Below are 19583 nucleotides of genomic sequence, written 5' to 3' on the forward strand. Positions count from 1 at the left end.
GCTGGGACGTTACTGTCTGGTGTGGTGTTACTGCTGGGACGTTACTGTCTGGTGTTACTGCTGGGACGTTACTGTCTGGTGTGTTGTTACTGCTGGGGCGTTACTGTCTGGTGTGTTGTTACTGCTGGGGCGTTACTGTCTGGTGTGTTGTTACTGCTGGGGCGTTACTGTCTGGTGTGTTGTTACTGCTGGGGCGTTACTGTCTGGTGTGTTGTTACTGCTGGGGCGTTACTGTCTGGTGTGGTGTTACTGCTGGGGCGTTACTGTCTGGTGTGGTGTTACTGCTGGGGCGTTACTGTCTGGTGTTACTGCTGGGGCGTTACTGTCTGGTGTTACTGCTGGGGCGTTACTGTCTGGTGTGTGTTACTGCTGGGGCGTTACTGTCTGGTGTGGTGTTACTGCTGGGGCGTTACTGTCTGGTGTGTTGTTACTGCTGGGGCGTTACTGTCTGGTGTTACTGCTGGGGCGTTACTGTCTGGTGTGGTGTTACTGCTGGGACGTTACTGTCTGGTGTGGTGTTACTGCTGGGACGTTACTGTCTGGTGTTACTGCTGGGACGTTACTGTCTGGTGTGTGTTACTGCTGGGACGTTACTGTCTGGTGTGGTGTTACTGCTGGGGCGTTACTGTCTGGTGTGGTGTTACTGCTGGGGCGTTACTGTCTGGTGTGGTGTTACTGCTGGGGCGTTACTGTCTGGTGTGGTGTTACTGCTGGGACGTTACTGTCTGGTGTTACTGCTGGGGCGTTACTGTCTGGTGTGTGTTACTGCTGGGGCGTTACTGTCTGGTGTTACTGCTGGGGCGTTACTGTCTGGTGTGGTGTTACTGCTGGGGCGTTACTGTCTGGTGTTACTGCTGGGGCGTTACTGTCTGGTGTGTTGTTACTGCTGGGACGTTACTGTCTGGTGTTACTGCTGGGACGTTACTGTCTGGTGTTACTGCTGGGGCGTTACTGTCTGGTGTTACTGCTGGGGCGTTACTGTCTGGTGTTACTGCTGGGGCGTTACTGTCTGGTGTGGTGTTACTGCTGGGACGTTACTGTCTGGTGTTACTGCTGGGGCGTTACTGTCTGGTGTGTTGTTACTGCTGGGACGTTACTGTCTGGTGTGTTGTTACTGCTGGGACGTTACTGTCTGGTGTGGTGTTACTGCTGGGGCGTTACTGTCTGGTGTGTTACTGCTGGGGCGTTACTGTCTGGTGTGGTGTTACTGCTGGGACGTTACTGTCTGGTGTGGTGTTACTGCTGGGGCGTTACTGTCTGGTGTTACTGCTGGGACGTTACTGTCTGGTGTTACTGCTGGGGCGTTACTGTCTGGTGTGGTGTTACTGCTGGGACGTTACTGTCTGGTGTGGTGTTACTGCTGGGGCGTTACTGTCTGGTGTTACTGCTGGGACGTTACTGTCTGGTGTGTTGTTACTGCTGAGGCGTTACTGTCTGGTGTGGTGTTACTGCTGGGACGTTACTGTCTGGTGTGGTGTTACTGCTGGGACGTTACTGTCTGGTGTGTTGTTACTGCTGGGACGTTACTGTCTGGTGTGGTGTTACTGCTGGGGCGTTACTGTCTGGTGTGGTGTTACTGCTGGGACGTTACTGTCTGGTGTGGTGTTACTGCTGGGACGTTACTGTCTGGTGTGTTGTTACTGCTGGGACGTTACTGTCTGGTGTGTTGTTACTGCTGAGGCGTTACTGTCTGGTGTGTTGTTACTGCTGGGACGTTACTGTCTGGTGTGTTGTTACTGCTGGGACGTTACTGTCTGGTGTGGTGTTACTGCTGGGACGTTACTGTCTGGTGTGTTGTTACTGCTGGGACGTTACTGTCTGGTGTGGTGTTACTGCTGGGACGTTACTGTCTGGTGTGGTGTTACTGCTGGGGCGTTACTGTCTGGTGTGGTGTTACTGCTGGGACGTTACTGTCTGGTGTGGTGTTACTGCTGGGACGTTACTGTCTGGTGTGGTGTTACTGCTGGGGCGTTACTGTCTGGTGTGTTACTGCTGGGGCGTTACTGTCTGGTGTGGTGTTACTGCTGGGACGTTACTGTCTGGTGTGGTGTTACTGCTGGGACGTTACTGTCTGGTGTGGTGTTACTGCTGGGGCGTTACTGTCTGGTGTGGTGTTACTGCTGGGACGTTACTGTCTGGTGTGGTGTTACTGCTGGGACGTTACTGTCTGGTGTGGTGTTACTGCTGGGACGTTACTGTCTGGTGTGTTGTTACTGCTGGGGCGTTACTGTCTGGTGTGGTGTTACTGCTGGGACGTTACTGTCTGGTGTGGTGTTACTGCTGGGACGTTACTGTCTGGTGTGGTGTTACTGCTGGGACGTTACTGTCTGGTGTTACTGCTGGGGCGTTACTGTCTGGTGTGGTGTTACTGCTGGGACGTTACTGTCTGGTGTGGTGTTACTGCTGGGGCGTTACTGTCTGGTGTGGTGTTACTGCTGGGACGTTACTGTCTGGTGTGTTGTTACTGCTGGGGCGTTACTGTCTGGTGTGGTGTTACTGCTGGGACGTTACTGTCTGGTGTGTTGTTACTGCTGGGACGTTACTGTCTGGTGTGTGTTACTGCTGGGACGTTACTGTCTGGTGTGTGTTACTGCTGGGACGTTACTGTCTGGTGTGGTGTTACTGCTGGGGCGTTACTGTCTGGTGTGGTGTTACTGCTGGGACGTTACTGTCTGGTGTTACTGCTGGGGCGTTACTGTCTGGTGTTACTGCTGGGACGTTACTGTCTGGTGTGTTGTTACTGCTGGGACGTTACTGTCTGGTGTGGTGTTACTGCTGGGGCGTTACTGTCTGGTCTGGTGTTACTGCTGGGACGTTACTGTCTGGTGTGGTGTTACTGCTGGGACGTTACTGTCTGGTGTTACTGCTGGGACGTTACTGTCTGGTGTGTTACTGCTGGGGCGTTACTGTCTGGTGTGGTGTTACTGCTGGGGCGTTACTGTCTGGTGTTACTGCTGGGGCGTTACTGTCTGGTGTGGTGTTACTGCTGGGGCGTTACTGTCTGGTGTGGTGTTACTGCTGGGACGTTACTGTCTGGTGTTACTGCTGGGGCGTTACTGTCTGGTGTGGTGTTACTGCTGGGGCGTTACTGTCTGGTGTGGTGTTACTGCTGGGGCGTTACTGTCTGGTGTGTTACTGCTGGGGCGTTACTGTCTGGTGTGGTGTTACTGCTGGGGCGTTACTGTCTGGTGTGGTGTTACTGCTGGGGCGTTACTGTCTGGTGTGGTGTTACTGCTGGGGCGTTACTGTCTGGTGTGGTGTTACTGCTGGGGCGTTACTGTCTGGTGTGGTGTTACTGCTGGGACGTTACTGTCTGGTGTGGTGTTACTGCTGGGACGTTACTGTCTGGTGTGGTGTTACTGCTGGGACGTTACTGTCTGGTGTGGTGTTACTGCTGGGACGTTACTGTCTGGTGTGGTGTTACTGCTGGGACGTTACTGTCTGGTGTGGTGTTACTGCTGGGACGTTACTGTCTGGTGTGGTGTTACTGCTGGGACGTTACTGTCTGGTGTTACTGCTGGGGCGTTACTGTCTGGTGTTACTGCTGGGACGTTACTGTCTGGTGTGGTGTTACTGCTGGGACGTTACTGTCTGGTGTGGTGTTACTGCTGGGACGTTACTGTCTGGTGTGGTGTTACTGCTGGGACGTTACTGTCTGGTGTGGTGTTACTGCTGGGACGTTACTGTCTGGTGTGGTGTTACTGCTGGGGCGTTACTGTCTGGTTGGTGTTACTGCTGGGGCGTTACTGTCTGGTGTTACTGCTGGGACGTTACTGTCTGGTGTGGTGTTACTGCTGGGACGTTACTGTCTGGTGTGGTGTTACTGCTGGGGCGTTACTGTCTGGTGTGGTGTTACTGCTGGGACGTTACTGTCTGGTGTGGTGTTACTGCTGGGGCGTTACTGTCTGGTGTGGTGTTACTGCTGGGACGTTACTGTCTGGTGTGTTGTTACTGCTGGGGCGTTACTGTCTGGTGTGGTGTTACTGCTGGGACGTTACTGTCTGGTGTGGTGTTACTGCTGGGACGTTACTGTCTGGTGTGGTGTTACTGCTGGGGCGTTACTGTCTGGTGTTACTGCTGGGACGTTACTGTCTGGTGTTACTGCTGGGGCGTTACTGTCTGGTGTGGTGTTACTGCTGGGACGTTACTGTCTGGTGTGGTGTTACTGCTGGGGCGTTACTGTCTGGTGTTACTGCTGGGGCGTTACTGTCTGGTGTTACTGCTGGGACGTTACTGTCTGGTGTTACTGCTGGGGCGTTACTGTCTGGTGTTACTGCTGGGGCGTTACTGTCTGGTGTGGTGTTACTGCTGGGGCGTTACTGTCTGGTGTTACTGCTGGGACGTTACTGTCTGGTGTTACTGCTGGGGCGTTACTGTCTGGTGTGGTGTTACTGCTGGGGCGTTACTGTCTGGTGTTACTGCTGGGACGTTACTGTCTGGTGTGGTGTTACTGCTGGGGCGTTACTGTCTGGTGTGTTGTTACTGCTGGGGCGTTACTGTCTGGTGTGGTGTTACTGCTGGGGCGTTACTGTCTGGTGTGTACTGCTGGGCGTTACTGTCTGGTGTTACTGCTGGGCGTTACTGTCTGGTGTTACTGCTGGGACGTTACTGTCTGGTGTTACTGCTGGGACGTTACTGTCTGGTGTTACTGCTGGGACGTTACTGTCTGGTGTTACTGCTGGGGTTACTGTCTGGTGTTACTGCTGGGGCGTTACTGTCTGGTGTTACTGCTGGGGCGTTACTGTCTGGTGTGGTGTTACTGCTGGGACGTTACTGTCTGGTGTGGTGTTACTGCTGGGACGTTACTGTCTGGTGTTACTGCTGGGGCGTTACTGTCTGGTGTGGTGTTACTGCTGGGGCGTTACTGTCTGGTGTTACTGCTGGGACGTTACTGTCTGGTGTGGTGTTACTGCTGGGGCGTTACTGTCTGGTGTGTTGTTACTGCTGGGGCGTTACTGTCTGGTGTGTTGTTACTGCTGGGACGTTACTGTCTGGTGTTACTGCTGGGACGTTACTGTCTGGTGTGGTGTTACTGCTGGGACGTTACTGTCTGGTGTGGTGTTACTGCTGGGACGTTACTGTCTGGTGTGGTGTTACTGCTGGGGCGTTACTGTCTGGTGTGGTGTTACTGCTGGGGCGTTACTGTCTGGTGTGGTGTTACTGCTGGGACGTTACTGTCTGGTGTGGTGTTACTGCTGGGACGTTACTGTCTGGTGTTACTGCTGGGGCGTTACTGTCTGGTGCTGCTGGGACGTTACTGTCTGGTGTGGTGTTACTGCTGGGGCGTTACTGTCTGGTGTGGTGTTACTGCTGGGGCGTTACTGTCTGGTGTGGTGTTACTGCTGGGGCGTTACTGTCTGGTGTTACTGCTGGGGCGTTACTGTCTGGTGTTACTGCTGGGACGTTACTGTCTGGTGTGTTGTTACTGCTGGGACGTTACTGTCTGGTGTGGTGTTACTGCTGGGGCGTTACTGTCTGGTGTGGTGTTACTGCTGGGACGTTACTGTCTGGTGTGGTGTTACTGCTGGGACGTTACTGTCTGGTGTTACTGCTGGGGCGTTACTGTCTGGTGTGTTGTTACTGCTGGGGCGTTACTGTCTGGTGTTACTGCTGGGACGTTACTGTCTGGTGTGGTGTTACTGCTGGGGCGTTACTGTCTGGTGTGGTGTTACTGCTGGGGCGTTACTGTCTGGTGTGTTGTTACTGCTGGGGCGTTACTGTCTGGTGTGTTGTTACTGCTGGGACGTTACTGTCTGGTGTTACTGCTGGGACGTTACTGTCTGGTGTTACTGCTGGGACGTTACTGTCTGGTGTGGTGTTACTGCTGGGGCGTTACTGTCTGGTGTGGTGTTACTGCTGGGGCGTTACTGTCTGGTGTTACTGCTGGGACGTTACTGTCTGGTGTGGTGTTACTGCTGGGGCGTTACTGTCTGGTGTGGTGTTACTGCTGGGGCGTTACTGTCTGGTGTTACTGCTGGGACGTTACTGTCTGGTGTGGTGTTACTGCTGGGGCGTTACTGTCTGGTGTTACTGCTGGGGCGTTACTGTCTGGTGTTACTGCTGGGGCGTTACTGTCTGGTGTGGTGTTACTGCTGGGACGTTACTGTCTGGTGTGGTGTTACTGCTGGGGCGTTACTGTCTGGTGTTACTGCTGGGGCGTTACTGTCTGGTGTTACTGCTGGGGCGTTACTGTCTGGTGTTACTGCTGGGACGTTACTGTCTGGTGTTACTGCTGGGACGTTACTGTCTGGTGTGGTGTTACTGCTGGGGCGTTACTGTCTGGTGTGGTGTTACTGCTGGGGCGTTACCGTCTGGTGTGGTGTTACTGCTGGGGCGTTACCGTCTGGTGTGGTGTTACTGCTGGGGCGTTACTGTCTGGTGTTACTGCTGGGACGTTACTGTCTGGTGTGGTGTTACTGCTGGGGCGTTACTGTCTGGTGTGGTGTTACTGCTGGGGCGTTACTGTCTGGTGTTACTGCTGGGGCGTTACTGTCTGGTGTTACTGCTGGGACGTTACTGTCTGGTGTGGTGTTACTGCTGGGACGTTACTGTCTGGTGTTACTGCTGGGGCGTTACTGTCTGGTGTGGTGTTACTGCTGGGGCGTTACTGTCTGGTGTGGTGTTACTGCTGGGGCGTTACTGTCTGGTGTGGTGTTACTGCTGGGGCGTTACTGTCTGGTGTGTTGTTACTGCTGGGGCGTTACTGTCTGGTGTGGTGTTACTGCTGGGGCGTTACTGTCTGGTGTGGTGTTACTGCTGGGGCGTTACTGTCTGGTGTTACTGCTGGGACGTTACTGTCTGGTGTGGTGTTACTGCTGGGACGTTACTGTCTGGTGTGTTGTTACTGCTGGGGCGTTACTGTCTGGTGTGGTGTTACTGCTGGGACGTTACTGTCTGGTGTGGTGTTACTGCTGGGACGTTACTGTCTGGTGTGGTGTTACTGCTGGGGCGTTACTGTCTGGTGTTACTGCTGGGGCGTTACTGTCTGGTGTGTTGTTACTGCTGGGGCGTTACTGTCTGGTGTGTTGTTACTGCTGGGGCGTTACTGTCTGGTGTTACTGCTGGGGCGTTACTGTCTGGTGTTACTGCTGGGACGTTACTGTCTGGTGTGGTGTTACTGCTGGGACGTTACTGTCTGGTGTGGTGTTACTGCTGGGGCGTTACTGTCTGGTGTGGTGTTACTGCTGGGGCGTTACTGTCTGGTGTTACTGCTGGGACGTTACTGTCTGGTGTGGTGTTACTGCTGGGGCGTTACTGTCTGGTGTGGTGTTACTGCTGGGGCGTTACTGTCTGGTGTGGTGTTACTGCTGGGGCGTTACTGTCTGGTGTTACTGCTGGGGCGTTACTGTCTGGTGTTACTGCTGGGGCGTTACTGTCTGGTGTTACTGCTGGGGCGTTACTGTCTGGTGTGTTGTTACTGCTGGGGCGTTACTGTCTGGTGTGGTGTTACTGCTGGGGCGTTACTGTCTGGTGTGGTGTTACTGCTGGGGCGTTACTGTCTGGTGTTACTGCTGGGGCGTTACTGTCTGGTGTGGTGTTACTGCTGGGGCGTTACTGTCTGGTGTGGTGTTACTGCTGGGGCGTTACTGTCTGGTGTGGTGTTACTGCTGGGGCGTTACTGTCTGGTGTGGTGTTACTGCTGGGGCGTTACTGTCTGGTGTGGTGTTACTGCTGGGGCGTTACTGTCTGGGCTGCTGGGACGTTACTGTCTGGTGTTACTGCTGGGGCGTTACCGTCTGGGTGTTGTAATGTGTAGAGCCAATAGGGATAGTTCTGTACCTGGGGGGGGTTTCTTGGAGACGAGGGCAGGGAACTCCTCCTCTTCCTCCAGGGCGGGGTCAGGCTGGGCTTCGGGGAGGGGGGCCACCGTGATTGGTTTATCCAGGTGGCCGTTAGCCAATCCGCTCGTTGTTTTTACAGCGGTTTTAACCGCCGCCGTCGTCGTCACAGCAACCAGCGGTTTGGAGGCGCGGCTCTCCGGAACGTTCTCCTTCTGTACCCTGGAGACCGTTTCCGTGGGGACAGGAACTTGGTTCCCAAATGGCGGAAGGGGCGTGGTCCGTTTCTTCTTCTTGGCCGACTTGGACGTGGGGCTCGGGGCGGGGTTAGATGTCAGTGGGAGGGGCTTAGAGGTCGGCGGGAGGGGCTTAGAGGTAGGTGGGAGGGGCTTAGAGGTCGGTGGGAGGGGCTTAGAGGTAGGTGGGAGGGGCTTAGAGGGTCCTTTGACGATGAGAAGAGAGGAGATATCCAACATGGTCGGAATTGCTCGGCGCTCCTTCGTCGTCTTGGCAACGCAATCGTCATCATCAGAGGGCGGGGACGGGCGGCGGGCGGAGAGCTTTTTCCTCCGAGAGGAAGAGGAGGAGAGGAGCCGGGGGCCGGCGGGGAGAGGAAGAGGAGGGTTGTTAGAGGAAGGTCTAGAGGAAGAGGAGGGAAGGATGACCGGCTTGGAGGTGCTGCTGCTGCTGGATTGGCTCCAGGCTGAGGTCGCTCCGCCCCCCGCTGGTCTGGGAGGGCGGATCTTAGAGACCAGGACGGGGAAATCTTCCTCTTGGAAGGAGGAGTGCTTCCTGGGTTGGGCGGAGTAGGCGGGGGTCACGGGGGTCGTAACCGCGGCAGCAGATAGACTGGGGAAGTCGTCCTCCTTCAGAGGGACCTGGGGGAGCCTTAACACTGTAACACATTAATATATATATATAATACATCAGAGACCTGGGGAGCCTTAACACTGTAACACATTAATATATATATATAATACATCAGAGACCTGGGGGGCCTTAACACTGTAACACATTAATATATATATATAATACATCAGAGACCTGGGGAGCCTTAACACTGTAACACATTAATATATATATATAATACATCAGAGACCTGGGGAGCCTTAACACTGTAACACATTAATATATATATATAATACATCAGAGACCTGGGGAGCCTTAACACTGTAACACATTAATATATATATATAATACATCAGAGACCTGGGGGAGCCTTAACACTGTAACACATTAATATATATATATAATACATCAGAGACCTGGGGAGCCTTAACACTGTAACACATTAATATATATATATAATACATCAGAGACCTGGGGAGCCTTAACACTGTAACACATTAATATATATATATATAATACATCAGAGACCTGGGGAGCCTTAACACTGTAACACATTAATATATATATATAATACATCAGAGACCTGGGGAAGCCTTAACACTGTAACACATTAATATATATATATAATACATCAGAGACCTGGGGAGCCTTAACACTGTAACACATTAATATATATATATAATACATCAGAGACCTGGGGGAGCCTTAACACTGTAACACATTAATATATATATATAATACATCAGAGACCTGGGGAGCCTTAACACTGTAACACATTAATATATATATATAATACATCAGAGACCTGGGGGAGCCTTAACACTGTAACACATTAATATATATATATAATACATCAGAGACCTGGGGGAGCCTTAACACTGTAACACATTAATATATATATATATAATACATCAGAGACCTGGGGAGCCTTAACACTGTAACACATTAATATATATATATAATACATCAGAGACCTGGGGAGCCTTAACACTGTAACACATTAATATATATATATAATACATCAGAGACCTGGGGAGCCTTAACACTGTAACACATTAATATATATATATATATATAATATATCAGAGACCTGGGGGAGCCTTAACACTGTAACACATTAATATATATATATAATACATCAGAGACCTGGGGAGCCTTAACACTGTAACACATTAATATATATATCAGAGACCTGGGGAGCCTTAACACTGTAACACATTAATATATATATATAATACATCAGAGACCTGGGGGAGCCTTAACACTGTAACACATTAATATATATATATAATACATCAGAGACCTGGGGAGCCTTAACACTGTAACACATTAATATATATATATAATACATCAGAGACCTGGGGAGCCTTAACACTGTAACACATTAATATATATATATAATACATCAGAGACCTGGGGAGCCTTAACACTGTAACACATTAATATATATATATATAATACATCAGAGACCTGGGGAGCCTTAACACTGTAACACATTAATATATATATATAATACATCAGAGACCTGGGGAGCCTTAACACTGTAACACATTAATATATATATATAATACATCAGAGACCTGGGGGAGCCTTAACACTGTAACACATTAATATATATATATAATACATCAGAGACCTGGGGGAGCCTTAACACTGTAACACATTTATATATATATATAATACATCAGAGACCTGGGGGAGCCTTAACACTGTAACACATTAATATATATATATAATACATCAGAGACCTGGGGAGCCTTAACACTGTAACACATTAATATATATATATAATACATCAGAGACCTGGGGAGCCTTAACACTGTAACACATTAATATATATATAATACATCAGAGACCTGGGGGAGCCTTAACACTGTAACACATTAATATATATATATAATACATCAGAGACCTGGGGGAGCCTTAACACTGTAACACATTAATATATATATATAATACATCAGAGACCTGGGGAGCCTTAACACTGTAACACATTAATATATATATATAATACATCAGAGACCTGGGGAGCCTTAACACTGTAACACATTAATATATATATATAATACATCAGAGACCTGGGGGAGCCTTAACACTGTAACACATTAATATATATATATAATACATCAGAGACCTGGGGAGCCTTAACACTGTAACACATTAATATATATATATAATACATCAGAGACCTGGGGAGCCTTAACACTGTAACACATTAATATATATATATAATACATCAGAGACCTGGGGAGCCTTAACACTGTAACACATTAATATATATATATAATACATCAGAGACCTGGGGGAGCCTTAACACTGTAACACATTAATATATATATATAATACATCAGAGACCTGGGGAGCCTTAACACTGTAACACATTAATATATATATATAATACATCAGAGACCTGGGGAGCCTTAACACTGTAACACATTAATATATATATATAATACATCAGAGACCTGGGGAGCCTTAACACTGTAACACATTAATATATATATATAATACATCAGAGACCTGGGGGAGCCTTAACACTGTAACACATTAATATATATATATAATACATCAGAGACCTGGGGAGCCTTAACACTGTAACACATTAATATATATATATAATACATCAGAGACCTGGGGAGCCTTAACACTGTAACACATTAATATATATATATAATACATCAGAGACCTGGGGAGCCTTAACACTGTAACACATTAATATATATATATAATACATCAGAGACCTGGGGAGCCTTAACACTGTAACACATTAATATATATATATATAATACATCAGAGACCTGGGGGAGCCTTAACACTGTAACACATTAATATATATATATAATACATCAGAGACCTGGGGAGCCTTAACACTGTAACACATTAATATATATATATAATACATCAGAGACCTGGGGGAGCCTTAACACTGTAACACATTAATATATATATATAATACATCAGAGACCTGGGGGAGCCTTAACACTGTAACACATTAATATATATATATAATACATCAGAGACCTGGGGAGCCTTAACACTGTAACACATTAATATATATATATATAATACATCAGAGACCTGGGGAGCCTTAACACTGTAACACATTAATATATATATATATAATACATCAGAGACCTGGGGAGCCTTAACACTGTAACACATTAATATATATATATAATACATCAGAGACCTGGGGAGCCTTAACACTGTAACACATTAATATATATATATATATAATACATCAGAGACCTGGGGGAGCCTTAACACTGTAACACATTATATATATATATATAATACATCAGAGACCTGGGGGAGCCTTAACACTGTAACACATTAATATATATATATAATACATCAGAGACCTGGGGGAGCCTTAACACTGTAACACATTAATATATATATATAATACATCAGAGACCTGGGGAGCCTTAACACTGTAACACATTAATATATATATATAATACATCAGAGACCTGGGGAGCCTTAACACTGTAACACATTAATATATATATATAATACATCAGAGACCTGGGGAGCCTTAACACTGTAACACATTAATATATATATATATATAATACATCAGAGACCTGGGGGAGCCTTAACACTGTAACACATTAATATATATATATAATACATCAGAGACCTGGGGGAGCCTTAACACTGTAACACATTAATATATATATATAATACATCAGAGACCTGGGGAGCCTTAACACTGTAACACATTAATATATATATATAATACATCAGAGACCTGGGGAGCCTTAACACTGTAACACATTAATATATATATATATAATACATCAGAGACCTGGGGGAGCCTTAACACTGTAACACATTAATATATATATATATAATACATCAGAGACCTGGGGGAGCCTTAACACTGTAACACATTAATATATATATATATAATACATCAGAGACCTGGGGGAGCCTTAACACTGTAACACATTAATATATATATATAATACATCAGAGACCTGGGGAGCCTTAACACTGTAACACATTAATATATATAATACATCAGAGACCTGGGGAGCCTTAACACTGTAACACATTAATATATATATATAATACATCAGAGACCTGGGGAGCCTTAACACTGTAACACATTAATATATATATATAATACATCAGAGACCTGGGGGGGAGCCTTAACACTGTAACACATTAATATATATATCAGAGACCTGGGGAGCCTTAACACTGTAACACATTAATATATATATATAATACATCAGAGACCTGGGGAGCCTTAACACTGTAACACATTAATATATATAATACATCAGAGACCTGGGGAAGCTTTAGACTGTAACACACACATTATATACCTATAACATACAGTACCAGTATAAAGTTTGGACACACCGACTCATTCAAGAGTTTTTCTTAATTTTTTTTACTGTTTAATAATAGAGAAGACATCAACACTATGAAATAACACATATGGAATCATGTAGTAACCAACAAAGTGTTAAATCCAAATATATTGTATGTTTAGATTTCTTCAACAGTAGCCACCCTTTTGCCTTGATGACAGCTTTGCACACTCTTGGCATTCTCTCAACCAGCTTCACCTGGAATGCTTTTTCCAACTGTTCCCACATATGCTGAGCGCTTACTGGCTGCTTTTCTTTCACTCTGCGATCCGACTCATCCCAAACCGTCTCAATTGGGTTGAGGTCGGGGGATTGTGGAGGCCAGGTCATCTGATGCAGCACTCCATCACTCTCCTTCTTGGACAAATATCCCTTAACCTCTATTGGGTAGGGGGCAGTATTTTCACGGCCGGATGAAAAACGTACCCAAATTAAACTGCCTACTACTCGGGCCCAGAAACTAGAATATGCATATTATTAGTAGATTTGGATAGAAAACACTCTAAAGTTTCTAAAACTGTTTGAATGATGTCTGTGAGTATAATAGAACTCATATGGCAGGCAAAAACCCTGAGAAAAATCCAACCAGGAAGTTGAAAATCTGAGGCTGTAGTTTTTTAAAAATGTATTCCCTTTCCAAACTACAGTGACTTAGGGGTAATTTTGCACTTCCTAAGGCTTCCACTAGATGGCAACACTCTTTAGAAAGTTGTTTGAGTCTTCTATGGTGAATTCTGAGGGATTAACAGCCGGTTCAAGCAGTGGACTGTCTGAGGTCATGTAGTTATTACTTCATGCGCGTTCACGCATGGCTAGCATTTTTTTAATTTTTTCTTCTGTGATGAATACGCTATTGTCCGGTTGGAATATTATCGATTATTTATGTTAAAAACACCCTAAGGATTGATTGTAAACATCGTTTGACATGTTTCTACAAACGGTAATGGAACTTTTGAGCTTTTCGTCTCGGGTTTTGCGCTCGCGCGTTATGCCTTTGGAATAGTGTTCTGGACGCGCCAACAAAACGGAGGTATTTGGACATAAATTGGACTTTATCGAACAAATGAACATTTCTTGTGGAAGTGAGAGTCCTGCGAATGCATTCCGCCGAGGATCAGCAAAGGTAAGTATACCACCCCTACCTTGTCACAACACAACTGATTGGCTCAAATGCATTAAGGAAAGAAACTCCACAAATTAACAAGGCACACCTGTTAATTGAAATGCATTCCAGGTGACTACCCCGTGAAGCTGGTTGAGAGAATGCCAAGAGTGTGCAAAGCTGCCGTCATTAAGGCTACATTGAAGAATCTCAAATATATTTTGATTTGTTTAACACTTTTTTTTGGTTACTACATGATTCCATATATGTGTCCAAACTGTTGACTGGTGCATCGCTACGAAGAGACCTGGGTCAGGGACAGGATGTGTGTGTGTGTGTGTGTGTGTGTGTGTGTGTGTGTGTGTGTGTGTGTGTGTGTGTGTGTGTATCAGTGTGTGTGTGTGTGTGTGTGTGTGTGTGTGTGTGTGTGTGTGTGTGTGTGTACCTCAGTGTGGGCGCTGCAGCCCCCAGGAGAGCTGGGAAGTCTTCTCCTGTCAGAGGGTTGCTCTTCATGGTCTTCACTGGGGGAGTTTCTGCCGGAGGTTTGATAGGAAAACTCCTGGGTCTCTCCTCAGTCTCCGTCCTCTCCGGCCGCTCCGTCCTCTCAGGCCTCTCCGTCCTCTCCGGCCTCTCCGTCCTCTCAGGCCTCTCCGTCCTCTCCGTCCTCTCCGTCCGCTCCGTCCGCTCCGTCCGCTCCGTCCTCTCAGGCCTCTCCGTCCGCTCCGGCCTCTCCGGCCGCTCCGTCCTCTCAGGCCTCTCCATCCGCTCCGTCCTCTCAGGCCGCTCCATCCTTTCCATCCGCTCCGGCCGCTCCATCCTCTCCATCCGCTCCGGCCGCTCCATCCTCTCCGGCCGCTCCATCCTCTCCGGCCGCTCCATCCTCTCCGTCCTCTCCGTCCTCTCCTCTTTGCGGTGTTTGGGCGCTCCACTCCTGTCCTGGGTGTCTCGTCCTCTGTCCTCCTGTCGTCTCTGTTGCATCATGGAGGCTCTGACCGCTACAGCCAAGTCCCTGTCCTCCTCCTCACTTCCAACAACACAGCAAAAAGTTAACAGAGTCATATATAATACCCAGAAACCACTGGGTGAAAACACGCAAAACGGTTCCAATGTGTTTATCCACACATTCATTTTTATTCATTGCGGATATTAGAATCACTTCAAATTTAAAAAAGGTTTTCGGTGTAGGTTTACGCTGGCTGTGACGTTTTGATTAAACCGTGTAAATCTCTCTAAAGACAAAGGTGACTTTTATCAAATATATAGTCGCCTGTATTTACAAACCCCCCCCGCCCCCCCCCCAAAAAAAATGAAAATGCTAATTAGCTGCTAATGTGGCTATCGTAACGGAACTACAAATACCACGTCACTCACCAGGGCCGCCGTGACCTGGACCAGACTGCTGAATTCAGGGGAAGGTGAGAATCTCTGGATTAACTCATGGTTAGCTAGTTAGCAACATTAGCCTGGCTAGCTGGCTACATCAAGCAGTCTATTTGTCTAAGCCATTTAAATGCATGATACATTCATAACTTGTTATAGGTTTAGCTTGCTAGTGAACTAGCTAGCGAACTTCAGATGGTGAAGCTAGGGCTACGTGTTCATGATAATGTTTGTTTGTGTCTGTGGGTGAGAGGTGGGTAGCCTACTTCAAGTACTTGGGGTTATGATATATAAATGCTAACCTCCCCTGTTATTGTAATGGTGAGAGGTTAGCATGTCTTGGAGGTATGCTAACCTCCCCTGTTATTGCAATGGTGAGAGGTTAGCATGTCATGGGGGTATGATATAAAATGCTAAACTCCCCTGTTGTTGTAATGGTGAGAGGTTAGCATGTCTTGGGGGTATAATATAAGATGCTAACCTCCCCTGTTATTGTAATGGTGAGAGGATAGCATGTCTTGGAGGTATGCTAACCTCCCCCGTTACTGTAATGGTGAGAGGATAGCATGTCTTGGAGGTATGCTAACCTCCCCCGTTACTGTAATGGTGAGAGGTTAGCATGTCTTGCCGGTATGCTAACCTCCCCTGTTATTGTAATTGTGAGAGGTTAGCATGTCTTGGGGGTGTGATATAAAATGCTAACCTCCCCTGTTATTGTAATGGTGAGAGGATAGCATGTCTTGGAGGTATGCTAACCTCCCCTGTTATTGTAATGGTGAGAGGTTAGCATGTCTTGGGGGTGTGATATAAAATGCTAACCTCCCCTGTTATTGTAATGGTGAGAGGTTAGCATGTCTTGGAGGTATGCTAACCCCTCCCTGTTATTGTAATGGTGAGAGGTTAGCATGTCTTGGAGGTATGCTAACCCCACCCTGTTATTGTAATGGTGAGAGGTTAGCATGTCTTGGAGGTATGATATAAAATGCTAACATCCCCTGTTATTGTAATGGTGAGAGGTTAGCATGTCTTGGAGGTATGCTAACCTCCCCTGTTATTGTAATGGTGAGAGGTTAGCATGTCTTGGAGGTATGCTAACCTCCCCTGTTATTGTAATGGTGAGAGGTTAGCATGTCTTGGGGGTTTGATATAAAATGCTAACCTCCCCTGTTATTGTAATGGTGAGAGGTTAGCATGTCTTGGAGGTATGATATAAAATGCTAACCTCCCCTGTTATTGTAATGGTGAGAGGTTAGCATGTCTTGGAGGTATGCTAACCTCCCCTGTTATTGTAATGGTGAGAGGTTAGCATGTCTTGGAGGTATGATATAAAATGCAATACTTAAAAAGTTGATTAGCGCGAGACGTGTAACACAATTGGTCTCGTAGTGATGACGTCATACTGACCGGTTGTACCGCCAGCTACCTCTGGTGTTCTGTTGGTTCCTTCCTCTTCCTCCTCGACCCGACCTCACTTCCTCATAGTCCTCTCCAGACACCGCACCTCCTTGAAAGGAACAAGCAAAGGTCTGAAATCCAAGTTGTGTTTTTTTTTCTCACCGAAAACAGCGCACAGTATCCAGTCTCACCGTCGTTGCGTCGGGTCTGCCGCGGGGCGTAGCTGAACTGCAGGTCTATGTGTCGGTTCTGTCGCGCTTCGGCCCGGTTCTTGCTGTGCGTCGAGGCCTTGTGGGCCTTGTAGTCGATCTGGCTCCTGAAAGCGTGGGTGAATTGCTCCGTAGCACAGCGGCCTTCCTCGCACAGGTAGTGGGCCTCCCGGAAGTGCTCGCTCAGGTACTGGTAGTCACTGTGGGGGAGGGGGGGGAGGATTACAACATGCTTAGGATAGATACAGGGTTGTGAGTGAGAGACTGTGTGTGTGTGTGTGTGTGTGTCGACACACCTATTCATTCAAGGGTTTTTCTTAATTATTTACTGTGAAATAAAACAATATGGAATCATGTAGGAACCAAAAAACACAAAAAAAGTGTTAAAAACATCCCTTTTTTCAGGACCCTGATCTCTTTCAAAGATAATTCGTAAAAAAATCCAAATAACTTCACAGATCTTCATTGTAAAGGGGTTTAAACGCTGTTTCCCCAATGCTTGATCAATGAACCGTAAACAATTAATGAACATGCACCTGTGGAACGGTCGTTAAGACACTAACAGCTTTACAGACGGTAGGCAATTAAAGGTCACAGTTATGAAAACTTAGGACACTAAAAGAGGCCTTTCTACTGACTCTGAAAAACACCAGAAGAAAGATGCCCAGGGTCCCTGCTCATCTGCGTGAACGTGCCTTAGGCATGCTGCAAGGAGGCATGAGGACTGCAGATGTGGCCAGGGCAATAGATTGCAATGTCCGTACTGTGAGACGCCTAAGACAGCGCTACAGGGAGACAGGACGGACAGCTGATCGTCCTCGCAGTGGCAGAGCCACGTGTAACAACACCTGCACAGGATCGGTACATCCGAACATCACACCTGCGGGACAGGTACAGGATGGCAACAACAACTGCCCGAGTTACACCAGGAACGCACAATCCCTCCATCAGTGCTCAGACTGTCTGCAATAGGCTGAGAGAAGCTGGACTGAGGGCTTGTAGGGCCTGTTGTAAGGCAGGTCCTCACCAGACATCACCAGCAACAACATCGCCTATGAGCACAAACCCACCGTCGCTGGACCAGACAGGTCTGGCAAAAAGTGCTCTTCTCTGACGAGTCGCGGTTTTGTCTCACCAGGGGTGATGGTCGGATTCGCGTTTATCGTCGAAGGAATGAGCGTTACACCGAGGCCTGTACTCTGGAGCGGGATCGATTTGGAGGTGGAGGGTCCGTCATGGTCTGGGGCGGTGTGTCACAGCATCATCGGACTGAGCTTGTTGTCGCTGTGCGTTACAGGGAAGACATCCTCCTCCCTCATGTGGTACCCTTCCTGCAGGCTCATCCTGACATGACCCTCCAGCATGACAATGCCACCAGCCATACTGCTCGTTCTGTGCGTGATTTCCTGCAAGACAGGAATGTCAGTGTTCTGCCATGGTCAGCGAAGAGCCCGGATCTCAATCCCATTGAGCACGTCTGGGACCTGTTGGATCGGAGGGTGAGGGCTTGGGTCATTCCTCCCAGAAATGTCCGGGAACTTGCCGGTGCCTTGGTGGAAGAGTGGGGTAACATCTCACAGCAAGAACTGGCAAATCTGGTGCAGTCCATGAGGAGGAGATGCACTGCAGTACTTAATGCAGCTGGTGGCCACACCAGATACTACCTGTTACTTTAGATTTTGACCCCCCCTTTGTTCAGGGACACATTATTCCATTCCTGTTAGTCACATGTCTGTGGAACTTGTTCAGTTTATGCCTCAGTTGTTGAATCTTGTGTTCATACAAATATTTACACGTAAAGTTTGCTGAAAATAAAACGCAGTTGACAGTGAGAGGACGTTTCGGTTTTTACAGAGTTTATATGCTTCAAAGCTGACACCCTTGGCATTCTCTCAACCAGCTTCACCTGGAATGCTTTTCCAACAGTTCCCACATATGCTGAGCACTTATTGGCTGCTTTTCTTTCACTCTGCGGTCCGACTCATCCCAAACCGTCTCAATTGGGTTGAGGTCGGGGGATTGTGGATGCCAGGTCATCTGATGCAGCACTCCATCACTCTCCTTCTTGGTCAAATAGCCCTTACACAGCCTGGTAAGTGTGTTGGGTCATTGTCCTGTTGAAAAACAAATGATAGTCCCACTAAGCGCAAACCAGATGGGATGGCGTATCGCTGCAGAACGCTGTGGTAGCCATGCTGGTGAAGTGTGCCTTAAATTCTAAATAAATCACTGACAGCGTCACCAGCAAAGCATCCCCACTCCATAACACCTCCTCCTCCATGCTTCACGGTGGGAACCACAAAGACACGGCGGTTGGAACCAAAAATCTCCAATTTGGACTCATCAGACCAAAGGACAGATTTCCACCGGTCTAATGTCCATCGCTCGTGTTTCTTGGCCCAAGGAAGTCTCTTCTTCTCATTGGTGTCCTTCAGTAGTGGGTTTCTCTGCAGCGATTCGACCATGAAGGTCTGATTCACACAGC

The 19583-nt window shown here is 47.6% G+C and overlaps 1 protein-coding gene across 4 annotated transcripts in view; it reads right to left on the bottom strand.

Annotated features, from left to right (window-relative positions):
* znf598 (zinc finger protein 598) overlaps nt 1-19583 on the bottom strand; it is a 55166-nt gene that overhangs the window by 15104 nt on the left and 20479 nt on the right. For 2 of the 4 annotated variants that reach the window (XM_082964647.1, XM_082964645.1), the window contains exons 5-9: nt 17081-17298; nt 16899-16998; nt 14560-15138; nt 12772-12790; nt 7780-8656 (exon numbers count right to left, since the gene is read on the bottom strand). In XM_082964647.1, the coding sequence (XP_082820773.1) occupies nt 7780-8656; nt 12772-12790; nt 14560-15138; nt 16899-16998; nt 17081-17298 (1793 nt within the window). Of the gene's footprint in view, nt 1-7779; nt 8657-8767; nt 8784-12771; nt 12791-14559; nt 15139-16898; nt 16999-17080; nt 17299-19583 lie in introns of all 4 variants that reach the window. The other 2 variants (XM_082964648.1, XM_082964646.1) reach the window with 2 other exon arrangements.

Source organism: Salmo salar, chromosome 18, assembly GCF_965601325.2.
Source record: "Salmo salar chromosome 18, fSalSal1, whole genome shotgun sequence".
Lineage (NCBI taxonomy): Eukaryota > Metazoa > Chordata > Actinopteri > Salmoniformes > Salmonidae > Salmo > Salmo salar.